The following is a 22,496-nucleotide window of genomic DNA, read 5'->3' on the forward strand; positions in this document are numbered from 1 at the left end:
CGCCGGTTACGAGTATTCGTTTGCAATGTTGCAGAGAAACACAGTGGTGTGTATATCTGACCGATTTTAATTGAACCGTCTTCAAATGGTAGTCACGGTTTGTACTCCATTGGCTCTAAAAAGCTCAAAGCTCAAAGCAATGTCTTTTAAACCACCGATCCCTCTCTCCCTCTCGCTCTGTCTTTTTGTTTCAGCAATTTAATGTTCCTCTAAAACAATACTCGAAAAGTGTAACCCACGACAGACATGCATCAGCGGAAGAGCTCTTAAAAGGTGCCGCGGTTGCATTTACCACGAGCGCGCCTGCAGTTGGGATTCGTGCCATGTGTACGTCTCTCGTGTACCGTGCCGGGCGGTACTGAGCTGAGTGATCATTCGACACGCGGTGACGACAACGGCGACGACGACGAAGACGTGCTTTTATCGATATCACCCGGGGGAACGGCTTTATAATCATATCACACAAATGATAAAATGTACTGCAAAGTAGTCATTCCATCGTACCATTCCTATTCCCCGGGGCAGGGAAAGAGGGATGCTGGAAGAGGCCACATTAAACTCATCTCAAACCACGTCCTCGAATAACGTTCGTTGCATGACGTACGACCGGAGTGGCTTCCGAGCAGCGTCGTTGCAACGGTTGGTGCATCAGAGGAAGAGCGCGTGCTTCTCAGACCTCTGACGTCTAGCGTGTGTCACGGCGCGTACACGCGTACACACACACACACACACACACACAACACGGTGGATTATGGCCATGGGGGCCATGTTACCAGTCTGCACGAGTGACGACATGCCGTTAAGAATGATGCCGGAATGGATCGATGGTTTTTCGGTGAAGATGATGATGATGATGATGATGACGGTGACAACGCCCCGGCAAACCGACAAATGGCGGACGGCTGTCAATGGCGGTGATGGCCTGTGCGGGCGCGCTGACGTTACATCCTCGCTGGAATGCAATGCACTTGAAGTGCATACCGACCGTCCGACCGACCTGCCTGCTTGGTGCATTACTTTCAACCTTCTCCTTCGGTCCAGCTGCCCCTCGAAGGTATCCAAGGAGATGTGCCACTCGAGAGACGAGTGGCCACTGCTGCGTAGCGGCCGCTTGGCGACCCCATACCCCCGTACCCCGGAAACCGGAGCGCGTTCCTGCGCTACAGTCAGTCCATGGTCCAGGGAATGTGAGCCATGGACGCCGAGGGACGTCGAGGATGTGGAGTGCGAGCGAAGCAGCAACCTACAAACTCTCACCACTATCAGCCTACAAATTATGTTCTCTCATAGCACCGCGTAACCAATGGTAACGGCAAGCTGGACTGGATGGAGCTATCCGCTGCTATCCGTCCACCGTGTGGCTTCCCCCATCGTTATCAGCACATCAGAGTGTTCTGGTGCTGGTTTCACAAGCATCATATGACTTGCCGCTGCACTTGTCCATCCGCTTCCACCACACTCTAGGTTGCATTCGGAACCACCTTTGACCTTTCGCATTGGCAGACATCCGTGCTACCCGGGACTACCCGGGAAGAAGCGGAAAGCACTGAGCGAACATATGACCGTTTGCTCTTTGCGGGTGACGTGTAATGAATGGAAAACCTCATCCAAAGGTTCATTTCAGGTTATGTTTTTTTTTCATGATTTTTAAGGTTCAACTATTTTGATTGCAGCAAACGGGTAGCAAACTGGCTGGTCGGTATGCGGTGAGACCTGTTTTGGTTGCAATCATTTAATTAATGTGACGCTAATAGGACGGTATATTCAAGAAATGGTTTGCTAGTGCACACCGCATTCGAGAAAGAGCGGATTCAGTCATTTTTAACAATACTGTTACGTCATTACGACAGGTACTTTCAGTGTTATTCAGTGACGGAGACGGAGTACAGCTAAATAGCACCTCCTCCAGGTTGAAAACAAGTTTCATGCTAGATTTGCCATTTTAAGTACTAGAAAATCCAAACTATATGGCATTTGATGGTCTTAATGAATATTTTAATATGTGGCTATAATAAAAAAAATAAAATAGATTGCGTTATTCACCTAAGACGTCTTTTCCGTTCCTTCTAAAAGGATAGGAAAATGGAATCGCACTACCTTAGTGCTTCAATTGTTGAGACGTCAAAATTCAACAGATTTCCATGAGAAACATTACAATAGAAAGAGAGGAAGCTTTACTTTATCGCCTTCTAACAGAAATGAACAGAGAAACATGTGTCGCGAACGGCCCAGAGTTGGGTTGACCATATCAAAAGACATTCACATGCTGATTGTTCAAGATCATTAGCGACCAGAAAAGATGTCCGATTTTTTGATGAGCAAAGGCGATTTGATGATTAAGGCGCAGGAAAATGCTTCTACAAAGTTAATAACAGCGAAATATGGACAAGAATTTGCTAAAAGAACTTGATTTTGGTCTGACTAGAAAATGATCGCATCGATCGGGTTGTCGAATGAATAACGGCGTAGAAGCTTATGCTAGTTGGATAAATTGACCCAACATAAATTGGATCGGATTTGATGAGATGAAATAATGCATCTGGTGAGCTTTTCCACACCATCTAAGCATTCAAATACAGTGGTGCAACTATTATTTCTGGAGAATACTTTTCCTAGTGACACGTTGTATAGAACTTTTAAGCCAACAGAATACTGAACTATTAGTAGTGTGCAAAGATGTGGCATTGTAATTTTTCTTGGTGTGCTGGAAAGTTCACTATAATGTCCGAATATGCATCAAAATGAACGAATTATTATTGTACCCTTAGTCAAAAACAGGAAAGTTTGTTAAAAAAATGGACTTTTTGAAATGTTTTGCTTGAAACTTAAAGACTTGAAGTTAGAATTTTCGTTATTTTTACAACAAAGCGAAGATACAGCAGTAAACACGACAGGTCATAGATACTGATCATCGAAAACAGTATCATGAGCGAAGGAAACACCGTGCACGGTCACACCATATCATCAGCATCAGCATTACTGGGCACATTGATTTGCATTCCTTTCCCTTTAAGAAGATTGCATTGCGTCCACCACGCCTGCTGGCAAACTTGGGGTATCGGGGAAGGGCTCGTCGGTGTACGCCAGTGTGCAGCGTCACATTCCATATTCTGACAGATTCGTTTTTGAGGTCCCAGTCTCGGTGACTGATAGTTCGGTCAGTGGTTTACCACAACCAAACCAGAAGCGTATCCGGATGCCCCGAGTAACTCTACACGGAGTGTTGCGAGCGCACACGGTAGAGTAGATCGTTCCAGCGTCGTCCTCGAACGCTGTGGTCCGCCTGGCTTGGTGTTATTCTCGGTGCTCTCCGCTTGACCATCATCATGGGCAGCCCGGCGTAACTAAACTAACTTTCTGCAGAATTCCTCCAGCGATCTACTCGCAACATCGCGACGAAAACCGACGGTACGGTCAACGGGCGTTGGTGAGGAAGCGGTGCTTAGCTTGCACGGTACAAGGGATGGCGGACATGGAGGGCATGGAGACATTGATTTTACTCAATCCACCGTAACGCAGACTTGGCCTCCGTCCGTGGTCCGCTCGGTCCGTGGTCTGCCGGTGACACACTCGTTATAATGCTTGCGGCTGTTTTCATGTGGAAATGTTTGGAAAACTTTCCACCTACATGCTGCTGCCCTGGTGAGTATGGCGGGCAGAAGACGGAGATGACGCGTGAAGAGGAGGGTGGGAACGTTAACGCTTTTCCGGTTTGTTGGCGTAAAATTGTGCAACCCTCGGGCACTGGCAGGAGTTGCATGAGTGTACGCGTGTGTGTGTGAATATGAGAGAAGAATGGTATTTTGTCGGTGTTCGAACGAAATACTGATGCAAACGATAGTCAAGCGGAACCATGGGCTAATGGGGGTGGTTGCAAACAGGAAACTAACACGCCGACAAGTGACCAAGTCAAGCGATGGGATGCGAAATATCATGCCCGGAATTCCTCTGTTGGCGTATGTGATAATGAAGCACCAAAGCGTCTCTGCGGTATGCCTAGGTGTGTTGAACAAAATGTATAGCTGTTATCCAGCCTAGGTGTGTTGAAATGTGATTTAGCTGAAGGTTGAGGTTGGATTATTAAAAAAGATCTCCAATGTGCTACTTGAAATTAACAAGGCTGAAGAATTTAACAAAATTTAGCTTTGTAGTTGGTTGACGTAAAATATGGTTGCTATGTAAGATGGTTATGTGCAAGACAAGAGAAATCATATTTCGAACTGGATAGAGCGATCGCGAATGACATACGATCGCCTTATCTTCGCCTACGGTAATTGAGAGAGAATCTGTTCCAAACATCCTCATTCAATTTTCAGAGCTTCATCGTTCGAAATCTAGAGCAATTATTTACCATTCCAAGTATTTCAAATAGTAAATAGAAAGATTTAATACAGGTGGCTTTATTAATTAAATTTGATTAAAAATGACTGAACAGCGCGACACCTCGTTGAATAAATCCGTAATAAAACTGAAATGAACCAGATCCGGTTGGATTTTTTTTTATAACATTTTTAAAATGGCTTCTGTATCCTTTGTTCTCTTTGAACATTAACTTCAACATAATGGTTTACGGTGGTGAGATGTGCATCTATGGGCTAAGTTCACAAGTATCAAATATGCATCAGTTGTGAAAATAGTCTTCAACGATCTACCGTAGTTCAACCGGATGCTGGTTGATAGTCAAAAGCCAGGACAAGGAAGGTGTTAAAATAAAACCATATCATAAAAAAACTACATCACCATGATTTGGTTGTGATTCGGATGCTGTAGGGTTATATCACGAGCTATCCTAATGTTAAGTCCAACGACCTTTCCTTCCTTTAAGGCCAAGAACCATCTCTGCAAAAGATGTGACCATAAAACTATGTTTATCAACGCGTTCGACACGTTCCGTTTGTGGCCAAATAGATCCGCAACGTGTAATCCTTCACTGGGGTTAGCGGCAGTATTCCCTGTTTGCATCTCGTTCATATGCTAATCAACGCTTACCGACGTTCGTACGGTGTACGAACAGGCGTACGTGTCCTTGTGATAAATGCGATTGTTGGCCAATCCATTCCAATCCAGTCCTATCGGTTGCCCGGGTCGCCGTCCATCCTTCCATGGCCAACAATCCGCATGTAATTCGTCTTTTCTACTTGCACCGCAGAACTGCACGTCTCTGGGTTGGGAGCATGTGCAAGTGCATGTGCGAGCTCCAGCTCCAGCATGTCCACGTAGTGCGTCCTTGCACACATGCACACACACACACAAGCACGAATGCATAAAATATGTTTATTGAACTTGATTTGCAACCATTGCTTACGCCAGCGCCGGAACAGCGAGCTTTATTGTTTTGTCGAGATCTGTTCGTCTCGCTCGCTGCTCCTCCTTACCTTGCTCCCTTTGTTTCGCCTCCGGACGGTCTCCGGGGAGCAAGACACCAAAAAGGGATGTTAAGAAATGCGGCGAACCATAAAACTATGTGTCGCGTATTAAAGTCAGTGTCGTAATAAAAGATGATACGGTACGGTGCCCGCCCAACGATGGCGACGACGATGCCGGCGAAAACACCGGCAGCGGTCGACACCGAAGGGAACGAATGATGATGGGCACTGATGTTGTTATCCTGTGAGCTAAGACGCCATAGCCAACGGGGCGATAAACTTCCGAGTATCCAGTTCACAAAGGATATCGTAAAGAGTATCGCACTACACACGCGATTCGTACGAATGCGCGGAACCATCCCGTCGTGTGGCGTCTTAATAGCCGAGATACTTTAATTACCAACAGATTCCTCAGCCATTGCCGAGGATTGAAGCGATCCCGGACGGAGACTGACTCCCCTAGTCCGGGAAGGGGTGCGCGAATGACTTCTAATTTGCTAACATTGGCCCAGAGCACAATTATTAGCTCGATTAGTTCCCGGTATCCACTGTCTAGTGGAGATATAGATTGGTTGGTGCTCGCCCATCGAGCATTGTAACTATCATCGTATGCTGTCGCCTGCTTTGATGGAGTGCAGTACACACGGTGTTATTAATTGGGCCATTGCTATCCATCCATCCATCGAAGAAGGCGAACCAGTGTTGTGCGAGCGGATTACGAGGAAACACACAAGGACACAGCGAGAGAACAGAACAGAGCGGACAGATGTAGGTTTAACTTTTTCAACAAAGTTGTATTGTATTGGTTCTTTGCGTCTGTTGCACTGCACTGCACTGACCCGAAAATGTGCTTAGAAACCTTCGTGAGACGCCGTGAGACGCCGTGAGACTGCACTCCCGGAGGAAGGTTGCTGCTGCTGCTGCTGATGTTGGTCTGGCTGAACTCTGAGATGTATTTACATTGCCAGCTGGCCGGTTACCCGCCGCACGGTGGCGGCGTGCTGTGTGTTGTGTTGTCGAGCGAATCAAGCGACGGCTCTGGGAATTCTGGGTTTTGTAGAAAAAGTTTCCATTTCACGCCGTGTCGTGTGGGGGATGTGGAATGTGTTGAGGGTTTTGTTTTGGGTGCTAGTGGTGGTGGTGGTGAGGATTGGACTTAGTGGTGGTGGAGGACGACCGGGCTGGCGACGACGCTCTTGACGACCGGGACCGGGTGCACAGAGTGGACGATCGGGGACGAGTGCACGACGGTCTTGTGGACCAGCGGAGCGTGGTGGACGACCGGGGCGTGGTGGACGACCGGGGCGTGGTGCACAACCGGGAGAGCCTTCACGACCGGGGTATGGACGGCAACAACTGGTGCCGAGTGGACGGCCACAGTCTTGACGACCGGAGCGTGGTGCACGACGTGCCTGCGGAAGGGGGTGTATGAGGGTTTTTGGTGGAGTGGTGAGTGTTAGGAAGCTCTCGTGTGATTGGACGACTGCACGGGTCGGCACCGGACACTTACGACGAGGAGTGGCTCACGGCAACCGGGGCAGCGTGGACGACCGGGACGGAGTGGACGGCTGGGACCACGAGTCCGGGGGCGGCGGCAGCGACGGCCAGAACGGCGGCAAGAACGAACTGTAACAAATAGGACGAACACACAGACACACATGCATGAGAATCCCCGTGTACCGAATCCGTAATCCGTAATCCAGATATGCTTCAAACGGAACCAGCCCAATTGCACGATCCTCGCTTCCTCCGGCGGAAGCAGCTACGTACCAGCTTGTACATGTTGATGGGTTTTTGGGGGGGATTTCAACGAAGAACGAAGAACGAACGGTTTGTAACACTTGTTTTGGTGCAGTAGACACAATTGACTGATGATCGTTCGGACCTGCGGCCAGCTTTTATACTCAAAGTTCTTCGCTTCGCCGCACGACGACGACGATGGCGACGATGGCGACGACGACGACGACGACGCGTCCTTCCAGTTAGCTATCTACCACCACCACCACCATTGCCACAACCGGCAGCAGCAGCAACACCAGTATGAGCATCACAGCATCAGCTCACCGCTGTCAGCATACGCCTTGGCGGAAGTGAGACCGACTACCCGAGAGTGCCCGAGAGTTGCCTTTCATTCACTCTCAGCGCCTTCTGAGTCCGCAAGTGCCTACCACGATCAGCAACGCACACACGACGGCACGAGAAGCCTTCAGCGCGGGGATCAAGTTGAACTCGATTTCGCGTGTCAAGTGGCAAGCGAGCGCACCCCTTTTCCTACCCTTCCTGACTTTCCTACCGTCCACACGCGATCACCGTGTCGTCGTCTCGTGATGTCTGCCCTCGCCGGCGTTTGGAGCTGGCGGTGCGTATTGGGCTCGACTCGATCGACTCGCGTTCCCTTCGCTCGCTCTTTACGCGACATATCCGCAACATCGTTGTTGCAGAACCTTCCCGGGTTGCCGTCCGGTCCTGAGACACCCTCGAGCCATCGTCAACTCTCCCCCCCCCCTTAAACGTGATGTTTTGGTGGCATCTCGCTCGTTCCAACGAGCTCGGAGTCCCCGCTCCTCCCCCCCACCAGGTTATCAACTCCTTTCCGCGTCACGACCCTGATCACATTGGACCTTCCGATTCCATCTCCTTTCAATGAACGCAGCGTTACAAGATGTTACAAGAGGTTCTCGCTTGGCGCACCTTGTCTCTTCCTTTCCTCTCTTCTGTCCGCCAGTGCCGTGGGTGTCGAAGGGCCATGGGAACGTACATAGTAGTAGTACCGAGTGTGCGCGTGTGTGTGTGTGTGGGGTCATGTCATACAGGGGGGTTCAAAGGAACAAACCTTTAAGCTTTAGCCTTTGGTGGGGAACACGATTGACAGCACCTGACCTGATCGAGAGGGCCGAGGAGAGGGCAGTGCGGTTGCGTGGTGCGGCTGCCATGTACGAGGTGTCGCGGTATGTGGTTTTGCTTTTTTTTTCGCGTACGCACGCACCATAACCGCCTTGTGATCGCGGTGAAGCACGATCACGATCACGAAAAAAAAACGAAAGAAACGAGAACCCAGCTGCGTATTTCCGCGTTCTAGGCTGGCACGGGTCAGGTAAGGGGTCGACTGAAGCGAGTTTTCGTTTCCCATTCCGTAACAACAGGCCAACAGGCGCCGACGACGGTGTTAGTGATGCGTGTTCGCTGGTCGAGCTGCTCCGATTGAAGCATTAAATTCTAACCAACCGAAACTTGCTCCACTCATAGTGCGCACTCCAATCTAACCAACCCGGTAGGTTGGTCAGTTAATGGCGTCTTAGGTGTTGGCGGTGAGCGGTGAGCGGATATATGGCCACCGCGGAATGATACAGTGCGTGCAGTGGAGCCGTTACGGAGCGAATTTTAATTCACTATTAGAATTGACGGCAGAGGTAGAGGTATCAGTTGTATAAATGGACAATTTATTGATGTAATAATTAATACGCGTGAGTATCGAAGATTTTTTACGATTCTTTATCGATATTTTGATGAAAACAAACACGTCACAGGTCGCGAAGGTGCTTTCAAAATGGTAACGAAACGATGCGGAATGTAGACAGTTGAAAAATAATAGCTATATTATTAGCAGCGATGTGTGTTAGAAACTAACAGTTTCGCAGACAAGACAGGATACTTTTTGTGAATTTGACTTAGTAAGTAAGTATGTAAGCTCCTCATTCTTAGAGATAAGTCGATTGTAAATAATATACACTATTACGAGGTCCTGTTATGCATTCTTTTTTTACTGTAATAGACAAGGAATGGTATAGTTAGCTGCTCTTAATAACTCTGACATTAAAACAAATCTGCAATTTTTCTAAAACAAAATATTCCAGGCAAACTCAAATGATTTTTCTGCTACATATTCGACTTCCGAAGTATAAATTGATGTTTTTATTAAATTGAAACTACTGCACGGGTTGATGCTTGATCATCAGCGTGTGAGCATACTGCAGCTGCGTATGATTGACCATTCGAATCGCTTATATTGGTCTAATTTCGAAAATTAACACCTTCAATATCCTTTTTTTTGAAAAGACAAATTAATGATTTACAAAAGTGTTTAAACTATAGCGAGTTTCTTCTGTAAGACTAAAATCATAAGCCAACATCTGTAAGTCTTTGTCTATAAGCCAATGTAAAGGAGCGTGGTCATGATAGCAGCTTTCATGGTCTGTCATTTGTCGAGTTGTGAAATTTAATATACGCTCAACGGTTATTTTGAAGGTTCTTAACGTAAAGTTGCTATCATGGTCCGGCACCTTAACGTCCATTAAAGACCCATTCGGAACGGATATGGTCTAGAACAGCTATCTCGCCGATTGCGCGGTTCGTGTGATGGGATTTTAATTTTCCCAGAAGAACTAACGCTTAACACCGTCACCGCTCAGCGCCGAACGCGTGAGCTGCTTGCAGGTGATAATCAAAACCCTATACCGTAACCGTGCCTGACAGTCGCCGATCGATCGACTCGCAATCACAATAATCAAACGCTGCAATCGGCTCATTACAGCGTTACAACGTTACCGCTCATTGGCCACAAACCGCACGCACGACTCGCACGACACGCACCAAGACGTCAACGGTGGTGATGGTGGTGCCCAAAATAAAAAAAGACAAAACACAAAACAAAAAAAAACCTGTCCAACCGCCCAGAGAGCCCTGGGACCTTCCAGCATCAATCCGTCGTCGAGTCAGCTGATTGATTGCCGCGTGAGAAACGTGTTTTTTTTTCATACATACGTGGGGTGGGGGCGCGTGCGCGCGCGTTCGCAACACAGGGCTCAGGGGCCAGGCCGGGTCAGGTGAGGTATAATTTTTATTGCTCTTGAACTACCGCTTCGAGAACCAGCTCATTTCGTCCACTAAAGCCGGTCCCGCGCCGGAACGAGTGACCGAGCGAGCGAGCGCCTTTGGAGAGCCTCTGGCAGGCCTTCGATTGCCAATCCGAACGAATCCGAACGCGCGTTCAATGTCAACCCACAGAAGCTGCCGCTGCCGGTATCTGCTCGGCTCTGCTCTCCAGTAGGATATGATAAGGCGTTAGGCGAGTGGCTAAAGGCTGGAGGCTGTTACGAAGGTTCCGGCCATATTTTTGTTGTTGTAACATGAACACTTGATCACTCAACACTTGGCTATAATCGGTAGCCCCACTGGCACTGCCACTGGATCCCATATTTAGGCCAAGTAGGCTACGATTTCTGGTTCCTTTCCGCAGCTCAAAGCTCAAGGTGGACGCACAACTAGCGTCCAAGTAGCACTCGACTGGAGACGAGCAGCGCTGCGCTGTAGGATATATCCAATTAGCGGCGACTCTGCGGGACCAGAAATTGGCCAAAAAATGAAGCGTATCTGCACGCCAATGACACCATCTGATCTTGACGACGCGTCGCCGATGGTCTACGCCGATGGCCTCATCGCCGATCTTCTCTCGACGGTGGGTTTATAGATTTTTGCATTTTCGACTTCCTGTCGAGCGGCGAACCGCATCCCATCCCTTGGCACCACGGTGTGCGTGCAGCCCGCTGTTGGTCGACGCCGCAGGGCACTAAGGAACGCGGTGGTTCAAGGTTTACGATGCGAACCTCGACTGCAGACTCGCCGGCGGACCTCAATACAGGAGGTAGCAAAAAAGGGGAAACAGGTGAAGGCAGGCCAAGTGAGCCAAAAAATCTTCACCATCCCGCGAGGTCAATGATGGATCGTAAATCGATCGACCTCCGGACTTCCAGATCCAGCTGCCGGAATCGATTCGTTGGACGTTTTTTTTTTGCAATAAATCCAAAATAAAATGCTCCTCACAGCTCGGCAGCCAGATGGTGAGCATGGCTGGCACCAGATACGTGGTACGTTAATCGTTAATCGTGGCCGCTGGAGAGCGCCACGCTCGCCATGGCATGTGGTCAAGATAAATGAGTAAATTGTGACCTCACTCTCTCCCTTGGCTGGTGCTGGTGCGCCCAGTGTGGACCACCGATGATTAAGCGGGATAAACAATTTAAACGGCCGGCCACGTGCCCCGTCCGTGGTCATAATGGATCGACGACGAAAATACCTATCAGCAAAACAATTGTAAAGTCAGGACGGCGCCTGGAAAAGGCTGGACCGTGGAGCAGCAGCATACAAAATGGGCCTCTGACAGCATCGTCGGCCAGCAAAACATAACAATGTGCTGGCGCGATAATTGAGCGATTAATTTTGCGTGTAAATGGCACGCGGCACCGGACCACTCCTCTCTCACTCCGGTATGGTCACGGTCTGCATTCGTCGGATGTTTGTGGCCAGATCCAGGGGGGGCCACGGGCCTTTACGGTGCGGTACGAGTGCATTGTAGAGTGAGTGAGTGATTGAATTGGGAATTTGCATTGTAAAATGTGGTCGCTCCCCAGGTCAGATTCCAGATTCCAGGTCACGGCTCGCGATGTCCCTGAGCTCGATCGATACTCGGTCCGGTGAACCTCACTAGGTCCTAGAGACGACTCGCTGGTGTCTCGTTGACCCATCCGAACCGATGGCACGTGTTCTTGAACTCTGATAATTGCCGATCCAGCGTTCCGATGATGATGGTGGCCTAGGCACCGAAGGCGGTAAGAACCTTAATCGTTGGGCATCGACGGTGGATCGCGCGATCATGCTGTAGGAGCGGGCCAAGGACCGTCTGCCGCTTCTCCGTGACTCCTGCGACAGAACTCGCCACTGCACCTCTGTTTTGAGGTCATCTTCGGTGCAGCGCGCGGCCCGACGAGACGGTGAAAAATAATTAAAACAGGTACAACGGACCCAGCCAGCCGCGGACGAGGAAGCATAAGTTTGTCGATGTCGATGGTTCATGTTCGCTGCCAGCCAGATACATGGCAAATACACATGTCGCCCCCCCCCGGGGGCACACCACATTGGTCTGCGGTCGTGGATCGTGGAGTCGATCAGTGCCGTCGATCGTGGTGCAACCACCAACGTCGCACCAACATCTCAATGTTTTCCTCTTGTTCGAGGTACCCCACCGAGGCGGCGAGGGTTATCCGGACGGGTTTTCGGTCAACCTTTTGCCCAGCCGCCGTTGCTGCTTGTCCCTCCGTTTGGCGTTGTGTTGACGCGTTCGTGGAGGTTTCGAGTACCAGTGTCGTTTGTCCGCCGATCTACATACCTGCTAATGATGTGCCGAGAGTGAGCTGTGGCTCACGTTTCACTATTCGCAGGGAGCCTGGCCTCCGATCTGGTTGACGGATCTCGGGCTGCGATCTCATAATTTAGGTCGTAAGCGGGTCAGATTTCTGGTTAGAGCTGGTCATGGCTGGACCACAATCAAGGGTATACACTCCATCCCCCCCCATTCCGGTGGGCCGTGAAATCTATTTTTGAGCTTTTAAGTCTCTCTCTCTCTTTCTCTGCATTGCACTGCATTGCGTCGAGCTGAAGCCCTAGATCAGTTCTGTGGTGTGGTGGTTAGGATCGGATGCTAGTGCGTTCTGATTCGGATGTGCTAGTAATCCAACCTCCGTGCACTAAGCACAGTAACACGGTAGGAGGCTTAGTGGTGTAACTGTGGCGATTGCTTGCGACATACTCCGACTAGCCTACGCACGCGTGACACACGCGTTAACCCTGATCGATGGTGCTGATCGTGGGCTCACCAAAAAGGTGGGAAATGCTGTCTGCACAGCGATCACTAGCGTGTAGCAGACCAACCAGAACGATACCCCCGAACCTATTGCACCACACGCGTAGTGCTGTGGTAGTGCTCCAGTTCTATTCTTGAAAAAAAAAGGTCTCAAACAACGACTCCTATCGAGTGCGACCAACGGAAGGATTGCGACACCTGTGGTCCACTACGATTGCAGTTGATGCACCAGCAGCAGCAGCAGCAGCAGTAGCCTCCATGCCTTGTGGTGGATGCCCTTTAGCCGCAATGGGAGCAACCGATTTGCTTCGTTGCTGAAGAAGCTGACCGTCTGCATTCGGCCGAGGTCGAGTGGAAGGAACACGATCCCATAATGTAAATGTCAAGTGACACAACAAACCGCCGTCGCCGCCGCCACCACCACCAGCCGTGAGGTTGAGTTACGCAGATTCTGATGTACAACCCCTCAACCGCTTGGCTTTCCCTCATATGCAGTGTCGTGGATCGTGGCACACCGGATTCCCTTCGAATCGGTGAGCCCTGTGTTCGTGCGCCGGAAGGACGATCTCATAAAACACGATTCTAGATGTATTACCGTCCGTCCGTCCATCTGTCCGTCCCGTTTGCTGGCTGGCTGGTGGTGGTGATCTCGTTCCTTCCTCGGGCACGGTATCTCATTACCGTAATGACAGCATTAATTCATTCGCTCGATCAGTGCGTGCGTTGGGTTGCTCGATTCGATCATCGACCATCGCACCACCGCACCGTACTGTGGCTGGGTTGAACGGTTCACTATCTTCGCCATGTTACGTCGATTCGACCTTGCGCGAGAGAGCGCGGTTGTCGTACACAACGCACGCGCAATGATGATGATGATGATGGTCAGCAGCCGGCACAACAGTTCATCTGATCTGGAGCAGCGAGTCCGACCTTGCGACCTTGCGTGCGCTTTATCGTGTGGCCATCGCGCTCCGGCCGGCGTTCTTCCCTGTTCCTCATTCATTTACGGCAGCCTGTCCGAGCGAGGCCACCATCAGGTCGGTCCGCAGCATCAGCGCAAAAAGGTTGAACGAATCGAGGCAAAAGCCGCGAAAACACTGGGCCCTGCGGACCTGCGGGGCAGCAGCCTTGTGGTGCGAGCGCGCGCGACAGGTTGCCCCTCTGTGTCGCTTTTGCGCGAGGCTCTCGGACTCCTTATTTATGCGTCGCTGCACTTAAGCTGTCGTTGAAATGTGATATTGCTTGCAGGCTCGCTCGCTAGCTCGCTCGCTCGGACGCACGGCCTCATCAGACCAGACCAGTCGACCAGATTGTTATTACCGGCCATAATCGTAAAGCCGGTTCTTTGCTCCTCCGACCACGGCACCCACCACGGGTGACCACGCATGCTGACTAATGCTCGAGCTCTCGAGCCCTGCGCGACCACCGATGGCGGCTGCATCTGGGAATGCAACAGCAAACGGCGTCCAGCGAACGGCGAGTGTTATGCAATATACAGCAGTGCCGTGCGATCATCGACATCATCTCGACTTTCGCTTTCGGCCGACTCGTGGCGTGACTACGACGACTCAAGATCACTCGACACTCGGACGGCTGCCCTCCTCTTCGAGCGTCACCACGGGATTGGAGTACAAGTTCATGAGCACTAGCCACCACCACCACCACCACCACCTGGAGCTGGACATTAGAATTTTAAATTCAATTACGCGCGATGGCGTCGTGTCGTGTCGTGTCGCCGGCAGAGAACACTTCCATCGGCAGCTTACTGCGGAGCCTTTGAGACCCTTGGGCAACCCCTGGTGTGGTGGAGAGGGAGTTCTAATGAGAAACGAAATAAGATGTGACATAAAGCGATGCGATGGTGGGCCATTAGGATTGACGTTGATCGTGTTGAGAGTTGAAGGATAGCATAGAGCGTGGACTTGGGCTTTTGCCAATTCTGGGTACTGATGCACACCGATCGTGCACACCGACTAGCTCCTAGGGAGTTTCACCAATTCCTGGTCCCCGCGAAGAGGAAGCATAGAGTGGAATGTGCCGTCGCGATGCCATGCCATGGTATGTTGGAGGTTGTGTCTTATGGTTAGTGCTTAACGTCCGGTAAGATTGGTGCTTTATTATAAACGTTCGATACATCGCGGCATTAATCGTTAGGTTAGCTTTGTTGGTGTTAGTAAATTACTTGCAAGCAGGTTAAATAAGTTTCTTTAAGCAATCTACTATTTGAAATAGGCTTTACCGTACTGTTTGACGTTTGGTACACATTATACTGGAATACTCCGAACAATGTAGCAGGCAAATTGTGAATGTAAAGCCTGTAATCGTTAGAATCTGGCCATACACAATAGGTTGTATTTTGGAAAGGTGTTATTTTGTTGGATTTTTAAGCCTTTAAGGAGAATTGATACACATTGATGAAAATTATTCGTTAGTTTTTTTTAAATGAATTTTTCAAACTTTTTTTTGCCATCACCGCAACATTTATGCCCAGTATTGTAGGTAACCTCATTGCCCTCCTACTGCAACTAGTTTTGATACGTTTCTGATAAATTTCTTAAGTTTCCCTTTGATTACTGTCCAACAAAAATCGATAGAACGAAACTCCAGACAATTTGGTGGATTGACAGCTTTTACTATGAAATCAATCTAGAAGAAATCGAAAAATTAACGCCACAGTTGCTATAAGGTCAGCTAAATGAGATCAAACTTAAGGGATGTACAAAAACCCTTTTCTATAGAACTTGTTCTTTACAGAAATTTCGAATGAACGTTGCCCCCAAGGTGAAGACATTTTTGTTGCCACAGTTTCATATCCCAAATCATTTCCATTATGATTGGAAAAGTCAAATTCGTTCCTGGTAGTTTAAATTTGTTTTCTTGGTCAAGATGCATTTTTTCAGCATGTGTTTGATTCATCGTCCATCAAAATACAAAATCATTTTTTTGCATCCAGTCTTATCTGGTTTTGATAGTGAATATTCAGAATTTTTCACCTTTCGCGTCTCATAAGCGATATGTTTTGAAGCTGAACTTCAATTCTGACAAGCTTTTTGCCTTTGAATTGAATTTTTGCTTTTTGAATCTTAATCATCGATCATCAAGAGCTGGCGCCTACCATCGATCATCGAGGGCTGGCGCACCCCCAAAAATTGAACAATTCTTTAAAACCTATTTCCAATTTCCAGCAACTCACAATATTTCATTGCCTAACCCGTTGCCCTACGGTGTCTTTTACTATTGCGACTGCGAACGTACATCGTACTTACGCTGGGGTCTAGAGTTAGGAAGGAACCCTACCTCTCGCATAAGCGCGAGATGATTGGTTTGTTTTTGGAGGTTCCTCTTTGATCAATTTTCGTGCTACACGACTCCAACCCGATTCGGGGGCTCCCTGGGTGGGGGGGTTGGTCTGACTGTCCGTTGTAGGTTGTTCCACTCGATGTGCTTCGGTGGACCGGTAGACGGTAGGTAGTAACCTTGAAAGCGAAGCTGTCTGGCTGTTGGTTCTTCGCTTTATCCATCGGGGATGATTGAACGAGTCTCGACAGATGGCCCCATGGCAGCTGCGTGGCCCAACCATGGGTCGCGTTCGTAATCGTAACCTTCACCGATCATGCTGTTATGATTCGGTTTCGGTGTTTCTCTGCCGCTTCCGGTTCGTCGCTGGTGCTGCTAACGCCATAGTGCAACGCCGTGCTTTAAATGAAGCGTTCAAAGTGTTCCGTCGAGTGGTGGTGATGGTGGTGGGCTCGACTTTGATTAGGTTGGCTGCCAGAGCGACGAACTTTTGCGTGACTATGATGTTCTTCCGGAATAGCGGAAGTGTTTTAATTCTCGATTCTCAAAAACTACCCAAAAGAACGCAACACCGTACTGTGTTGCGATGGACATAACTTCGCTTTTATTTACATTCCAGCTCGCTTTTCTATTTGGCGATTGCTGGAGGGGCTTGCAACAGTAAAAAAAAACGAATTAAAGTTGCGGACAAACTCAATCAAAACAATACGAATTGAACCATCTCGAGCCAAACAATTCAATACATATTCATACTACAGTGACAGCTTGCGTGTGTGTGTTTGCGCGCGCGCCTTGTGCCATGATTGTAGGGAATAGTTTTGCCACCAACGATTGTAAAATGTAGATGGCTGCCTTCGTTTGCCACGTTCTTATCACATCCGGACTGTAGACGAAACGGAGAGCATGAAAGACCAGCAGTAAGTTTATCCGGTTCACACAAGAGCATTCCCGGAAAGGGGTTTCCCATGCTTCTTCCTCCGTTCGCTCAATGACGCAACGTTAAAAGTTGCCGGGCGGTACCCGGGACACCTCCGGAGTTTTATACGGCAATAAAGTATTAAAAGTAGTTTTTGATTTGCCTTTGAAGATTCTTGCTTAGTTCCGTTCTGGCCTGTGGTCCGTATCGTGATATCCACGGAATGGACGGCACCGTAGATCACATTGGGCTGGACAGCGCCGTAAAGATCCTGCATTGGCTTTTCAGCTTTTCTTTCGTTGGTATTTGTACGGCAAAGTAAAAACACCATCAAACACTTGAAATGGTCACCGGAACGCATCAAAGTGTTGCGAGTTTTGTTACAGAACTTTCTTCATACTATTTCCAAAGTTTGATTTGTATCAGATTTGTGTTTATGTATGAAATTTCGCATGCATCGTACTGTTGTAGCACCGCATAGTTCAAAACTAATCATTTCCGATTGGATAGTCGTCGTGCTATTGACATTGCTCTGCTCATACCGAGACAAATTGTTGGTAGTGCTTAATATTATCGAACACTGAGGAATTCTGGCTTTCAATACAGAATTATCCTTTTGGCATTTACTCGCCATTTTTAGCTTGCTTTAGGAAAAAAATGCGAGTCATTTATAATTGTCCAAAATCGAGCATTTTCAATTATTTTTAGAGAAGAAAACCGTCTCGAATTCATAAAACATATGTAAAGAGTATAATAGGCATTAAATGACATATTGTGTAAAAATTGGTTTAGTAAATTCCGTTCGGTAGAGGAATCTTCTGTGGCAGGTTAAGACCGCTCGTCGGTTGTAGCGCCGGATAAGTAAGTAAGTAAGTAAATTCCGTTCTTGAAAAAAATTCGCTCTAAGATGAGTTATGTTCATGCCATCCGAGTGAAGATGATAATGAAGAAATCAGGAATCAAGATGAAATAAGGTATTAATCGAGGCAGATCTTTATCTATCAGTGAATTAAGGTTTAAAGGTTGAAAATAACAAATAATAGGCAAGCATCGTATAAAGAGACCACTTTAACGCTTATTTGCATTTTACGTAATGAAATCGAACACTTTCTGAGCAAATCATCATAGATATTTAAAGCTGCATTATTTATGATAGTAACAATAGAAAAGGATCACGATCAAAATCTGATGATTCACTCCAAACGACCCCAAAAGGTGATATTTATCTAAAGAAGATTTTCTGTCAGCTTCTATTCCATGCGAATCATGAAGATGCCAGAATGAAGTGAAAAGATTATAGAACAAAATGAGGTAAATATCATTGATTTACCTACACCCTAAGCATTTGGAAAATGTAATTTATTCTCGATTAAAAAAATAGTGCATTGAATTATGAATCTACCTAATAGTATATTGAACTTTGGGGCACTCTGGTTTAAAAACAGCAATCACAGTGTGCTTTTCGTTACTTGCTGTGTTGAGTAGTATCGGCAACTATGTGTAAGTATGGGATTACAATGTACATCGACAATCCTGAAAGATTCATTTACCAAAACTTATCTGCATTTGCATTATCTCTCAGCAGTGACACGATATAATACGTTCGTATGTAACATGCCCGACTGTAGCATTTGTTGGCTTGTGGCCCTTTGATCCACTGTCAGCAACACAAAACCCATCACCGCACAGTATAAACGGAACGGTATTGCCACCAAGCAAGCAATTAATTAGCTCCATTTCAACGCAGTTGGTGGTGCATCCGATGCGACTTCACAGCAGAAGAAGCTGTGAAAGCGGTTGAAATGATATTCTTTCCAACATGGTTCGCTACATCGACTGTGCAGCGGAAGCTGCTGCGTTGCGCTGCACGCCATCTCCTCGCTCGTCGGCCCCGAACGTACTAGCATCTTATATTGCAATTGATGTAGTACTCCCTGGAGGTATGAGAAGAGATGACGAAGAAATAGAGAGAGAGAAAGAGAAAGCGCGCGCTCGAGAGCTGTTGGGCTTACCGTTTACCGACCGTTTTTCCCTTCCCCGCAACCCCCCCCCGTTCGCTGCAGTTTCTGCTCAAAGCTCAAGCGTCCCGGTGTAGCACGGCGGGATTGAAACACACTGTTTATTTGCTCATCGTAACCGATGACAAATCAAATGCATAACGAGCATCTCCCCAGTGGCGCACAACCATTGGATCTGCATCAAGCGCCACTCGGTTTCCTCTGGTCCTGGTCGTCGTCCCGCGGACGAAGCATCGGATAGAAGTTGGTGTGCTGCCGTGCCATAACGTATGGTGGCTGTGCAACCATCATGTACCCAGCATCGCATCACGCCTGCTACCGATATTATGATGCGGGGTACCAGGGGGGTGCGCCATGGATACACCGGCGGGACCGGGCATGCAGTGAAATGGTGCAAAGCATGGATGGATGGATAGATGGATGGATGGAAAAACGGTGAAGTTGGTGCCAATGGAAATACATCACAGGACACACAAAAAACGGAGTGAAAATCGTTTATGGCATAGAGCGTGATAGTGAGTGAGGCAGTGGCAGTGGCAGAAGGCGACTAGTAGCGGGATATAGTAGAGCTGGCAGAGCCGGAGCCCAGCCAAGCGGTGTATCGGGAAATTGCAATTTTCCTTGTCACAAAAGTACGCCTCACTGGTCCAGAAGCACACTGGGCCGGGATCGAAGGCGGCGGCTACGAACACTGTAGCCGTTTGAAGAGTGAAATAGTCACAGAGAGTGAGGGGTGGCGGTGGTGGTGGTGGGTTGTTAGACATTCCTTCGTTGCTACTGTGTACTACGGCCTTACCTAGGCCACAGACACAGGGATTGTGCTGCACTCCTGTGTCTGGGATGGTGCAGGGATTGATATTGAACTTGAAAAAGCGCAAGCAAAAGCACAGCCACACACATACACACACACACACATACGGACCCACAAAGTCTCTCTACCGCTACAACCGCTGCCCCCGGGCTCAACGCCACAACTCATCGGCAGCCACACGCCGAGACAGAGTGGTTAGTTGTTCGTCTTATCTTTTTAAGTTGTACAGACCACTCGGACCGAGACCGAGACCGAGACCGAGAGCTTCCCTCCGGCGACTAGACCCCGCTACTGTCTCCTTCCTGTCTGCCTGCATGCCTGCCTGCCAGCGCTGGTAAGTAGTGGTAAGCGATTATGTCGCATCGCAAAGGCGATAGATAGGTTCAGGATTCTTTTTCTTCCTATCTGTCGCCTTTTGGTCGTCTGCCCAACAGCAGCCATGCATTTGTGGAGTTGTTGAGTTCCGGTTCGAGCGAAGCTTTTTTTTCTTCATCTTTTCTGTTGCAATTCTCCCCCTTAATACCGCGCTCGACCATCGGTCGGTCGATCGTTCTCATCCTCATTTTGTCTCTATTGCGACAAATTATTCGCACAAGCTTCGTAGCATCGTTCGCTGGACGCTGGACGCTGGACGGGGTCAGCTCGTGTGGCGCTAAGTGATAGTTGCCTCTCTCTGGTGACAGCTGGCCCGGTGGAATGGACAGCAACATATATGCCCGAGAACCGAGCGTGTGGAAATCAGTTTGCTATTGTTGGATTGCAACGTTTGCCCACCCTACGGTCTACGCTCGATGATTTCAGCAGAGCTTCAAGGCTGACGACGAAGTGACCATTCCCTGGAATCGGATATGCGGTTCTCCACAGAAACTCCATCCCCTGTGTGTGTGTTTGTGGTTTACAGGGATCGCATCCCATCGGTTCGAGTCGCAAGCTGCACTGTGGGTGCGCTCCGGTTCCTATAGAGCCGTTTCCAGTAATTATTTCATTGGATTTCTCCATGGAGGCCGTCCCCTTTGAACTATCTCATGGTTGCCATGCCGGGCGTTGGCAACAGTGTGCTTTTCACCCAATCGGTTCGCTCGTTATGGCCGGAAGATATGGTTCCCTTTTGTGGTTTGTTTCTTATTGCTTGGCCGGTTGAAGGATGGCAGGACCGGTCAGCGTGATTCCGGTCATACCGTCGAGGCATCCTGCTGTGCACTTAAAACCGTTGGCTTGGCTAGTTCAAGGAAAAACACGCATAATATGATATGCATTTGTGCTTGAACTATCGTTGCTGCCAACTGGTAAGAGAGGAGCAGGAATGAAGAATTCAAATAAATGGTCCGGTAATAAACAAAGCTTGAGGGCTTCGGGCGTGCGTTAGATACTAACTTCCTGTTAATTTGATAAAGGGATTGTTTCTGCGCTGCTCACATCGGTATCGAAGAAATAATCGATAGCGTGTTTGAATGTCTAAACAACTGATCGCATATCATCTTTAATTAAGCATCTTCAGGCCAGTGCATTGTTACGCGAGCGAAAGAATCAGTATTTATTGATGCAATCCGTGCTTTTTATCAACACCAGCAATTCTACTGATCTCAGTGGTTATACAATTAACCAATAAGGGTATTATGAACACAGAGGACTACGGCTATGTGATTAGAATATGAACAGATATTGGTATCGATCATTTCGGCTATTTATTCTCACTCAACTAATGTAAGGAACCACAAGAAAATTACAAGCGCCACTCATGGAATTATAGAGATTTGAAAAAAATAGTAGCATTTTTAAAGCAATAATGCAAACATTTGTGTTTTGAAGAATGCTTTGTTTCCAAGAGAAAATTAAGTTTAAAAGAATGTACAAGGAGTTTGATTGCGAATTGCCGGACAATCGGCCCGTAGTGTTACCCGTGAAACATAACACGCTAACATTCATTCCACCAGCGCACTATTCGCTGCTTCCGGTGGTCAGGCTCTGGTATCGATATCGTTCGCCGATCAATGATAAGTCACCGTCACCGAGCCGCTAGCATAAAAATTCCTATCATCGCCGGCTTCCGGTATGTTCATTCAATTAAAATCACCAACACCGTTCTCCCTTCGCCCCAAAAACCGGTTTCCCGTTGGCCGGGCCGGACGGTCATTAAATTTTACTAACCATTAGCAAACGCTTAAAACGCGACGCCATTAGTAGTGCCATGCAATGACTCTACAATATTTCATCAGATTAGGAAACGATCGACGAGCACTGTTGGGGTTACCGCGATACATATACACACGCACGCAAGTGTGAGTGAAGCCGTCGAGTAGCGATTAATTGGCTGCATAAAAAAGGCATAAATTTATCGTGGCCACCGGTGGCCACCGGTCCGGTACGGTGTCTGTATAGTCCTTGAACCCTTGTACGGGTGTATACATCGTTCCAGGAAATGTGTCGTTCCTGCCGGTGACGTAGCAGCTTA

The 22,496-nt window shown here is 48.3% G+C and overlaps 2 protein-coding genes across 2 annotated transcripts in view; both read right to left on the reverse strand.

Annotated features, from left to right (window-relative positions):
• Window positions 1–22,496, reverse strand: part of LOC125948658 (neuropeptide SIFamide receptor-like) — a 90,395-nt gene that overhangs the window by 4,198 nt on the left and 63,701 nt on the right. The gene's annotated exons all lie outside the window — the stretch shown is intronic.
• On the reverse strand, window positions 6,144–7,280 carry LOC125948668 (larval/pupal cuticle protein H1C-like). Its single transcript, XM_049674940.1, has 3 exons — window positions 7,137–7,280; window positions 6,877–6,992; window positions 6,144–6,778 (listed from the first exon to the last, which is right to left on the reverse strand). Exons 1-3 carry the CDS (start codon window positions 7,146–7,148, stop codon window positions 6,523–6,525), a joined length of 384 nt encoding a protein of 127 aa, XP_049530897.1. The 5' UTR covers window positions 7,149–7,280; the 3' UTR covers window positions 6,144–6,522.

The sequence above is a fragment of the Anopheles darlingi genome, chromosome 2, assembly GCF_943734745.1.
Source record: "Anopheles darlingi chromosome 2, idAnoDarlMG_H_01, whole genome shotgun sequence".
Classification (NCBI taxonomy): Eukaryota; Metazoa; Arthropoda; class Insecta; order Diptera; family Culicidae; genus Anopheles; species Anopheles darlingi.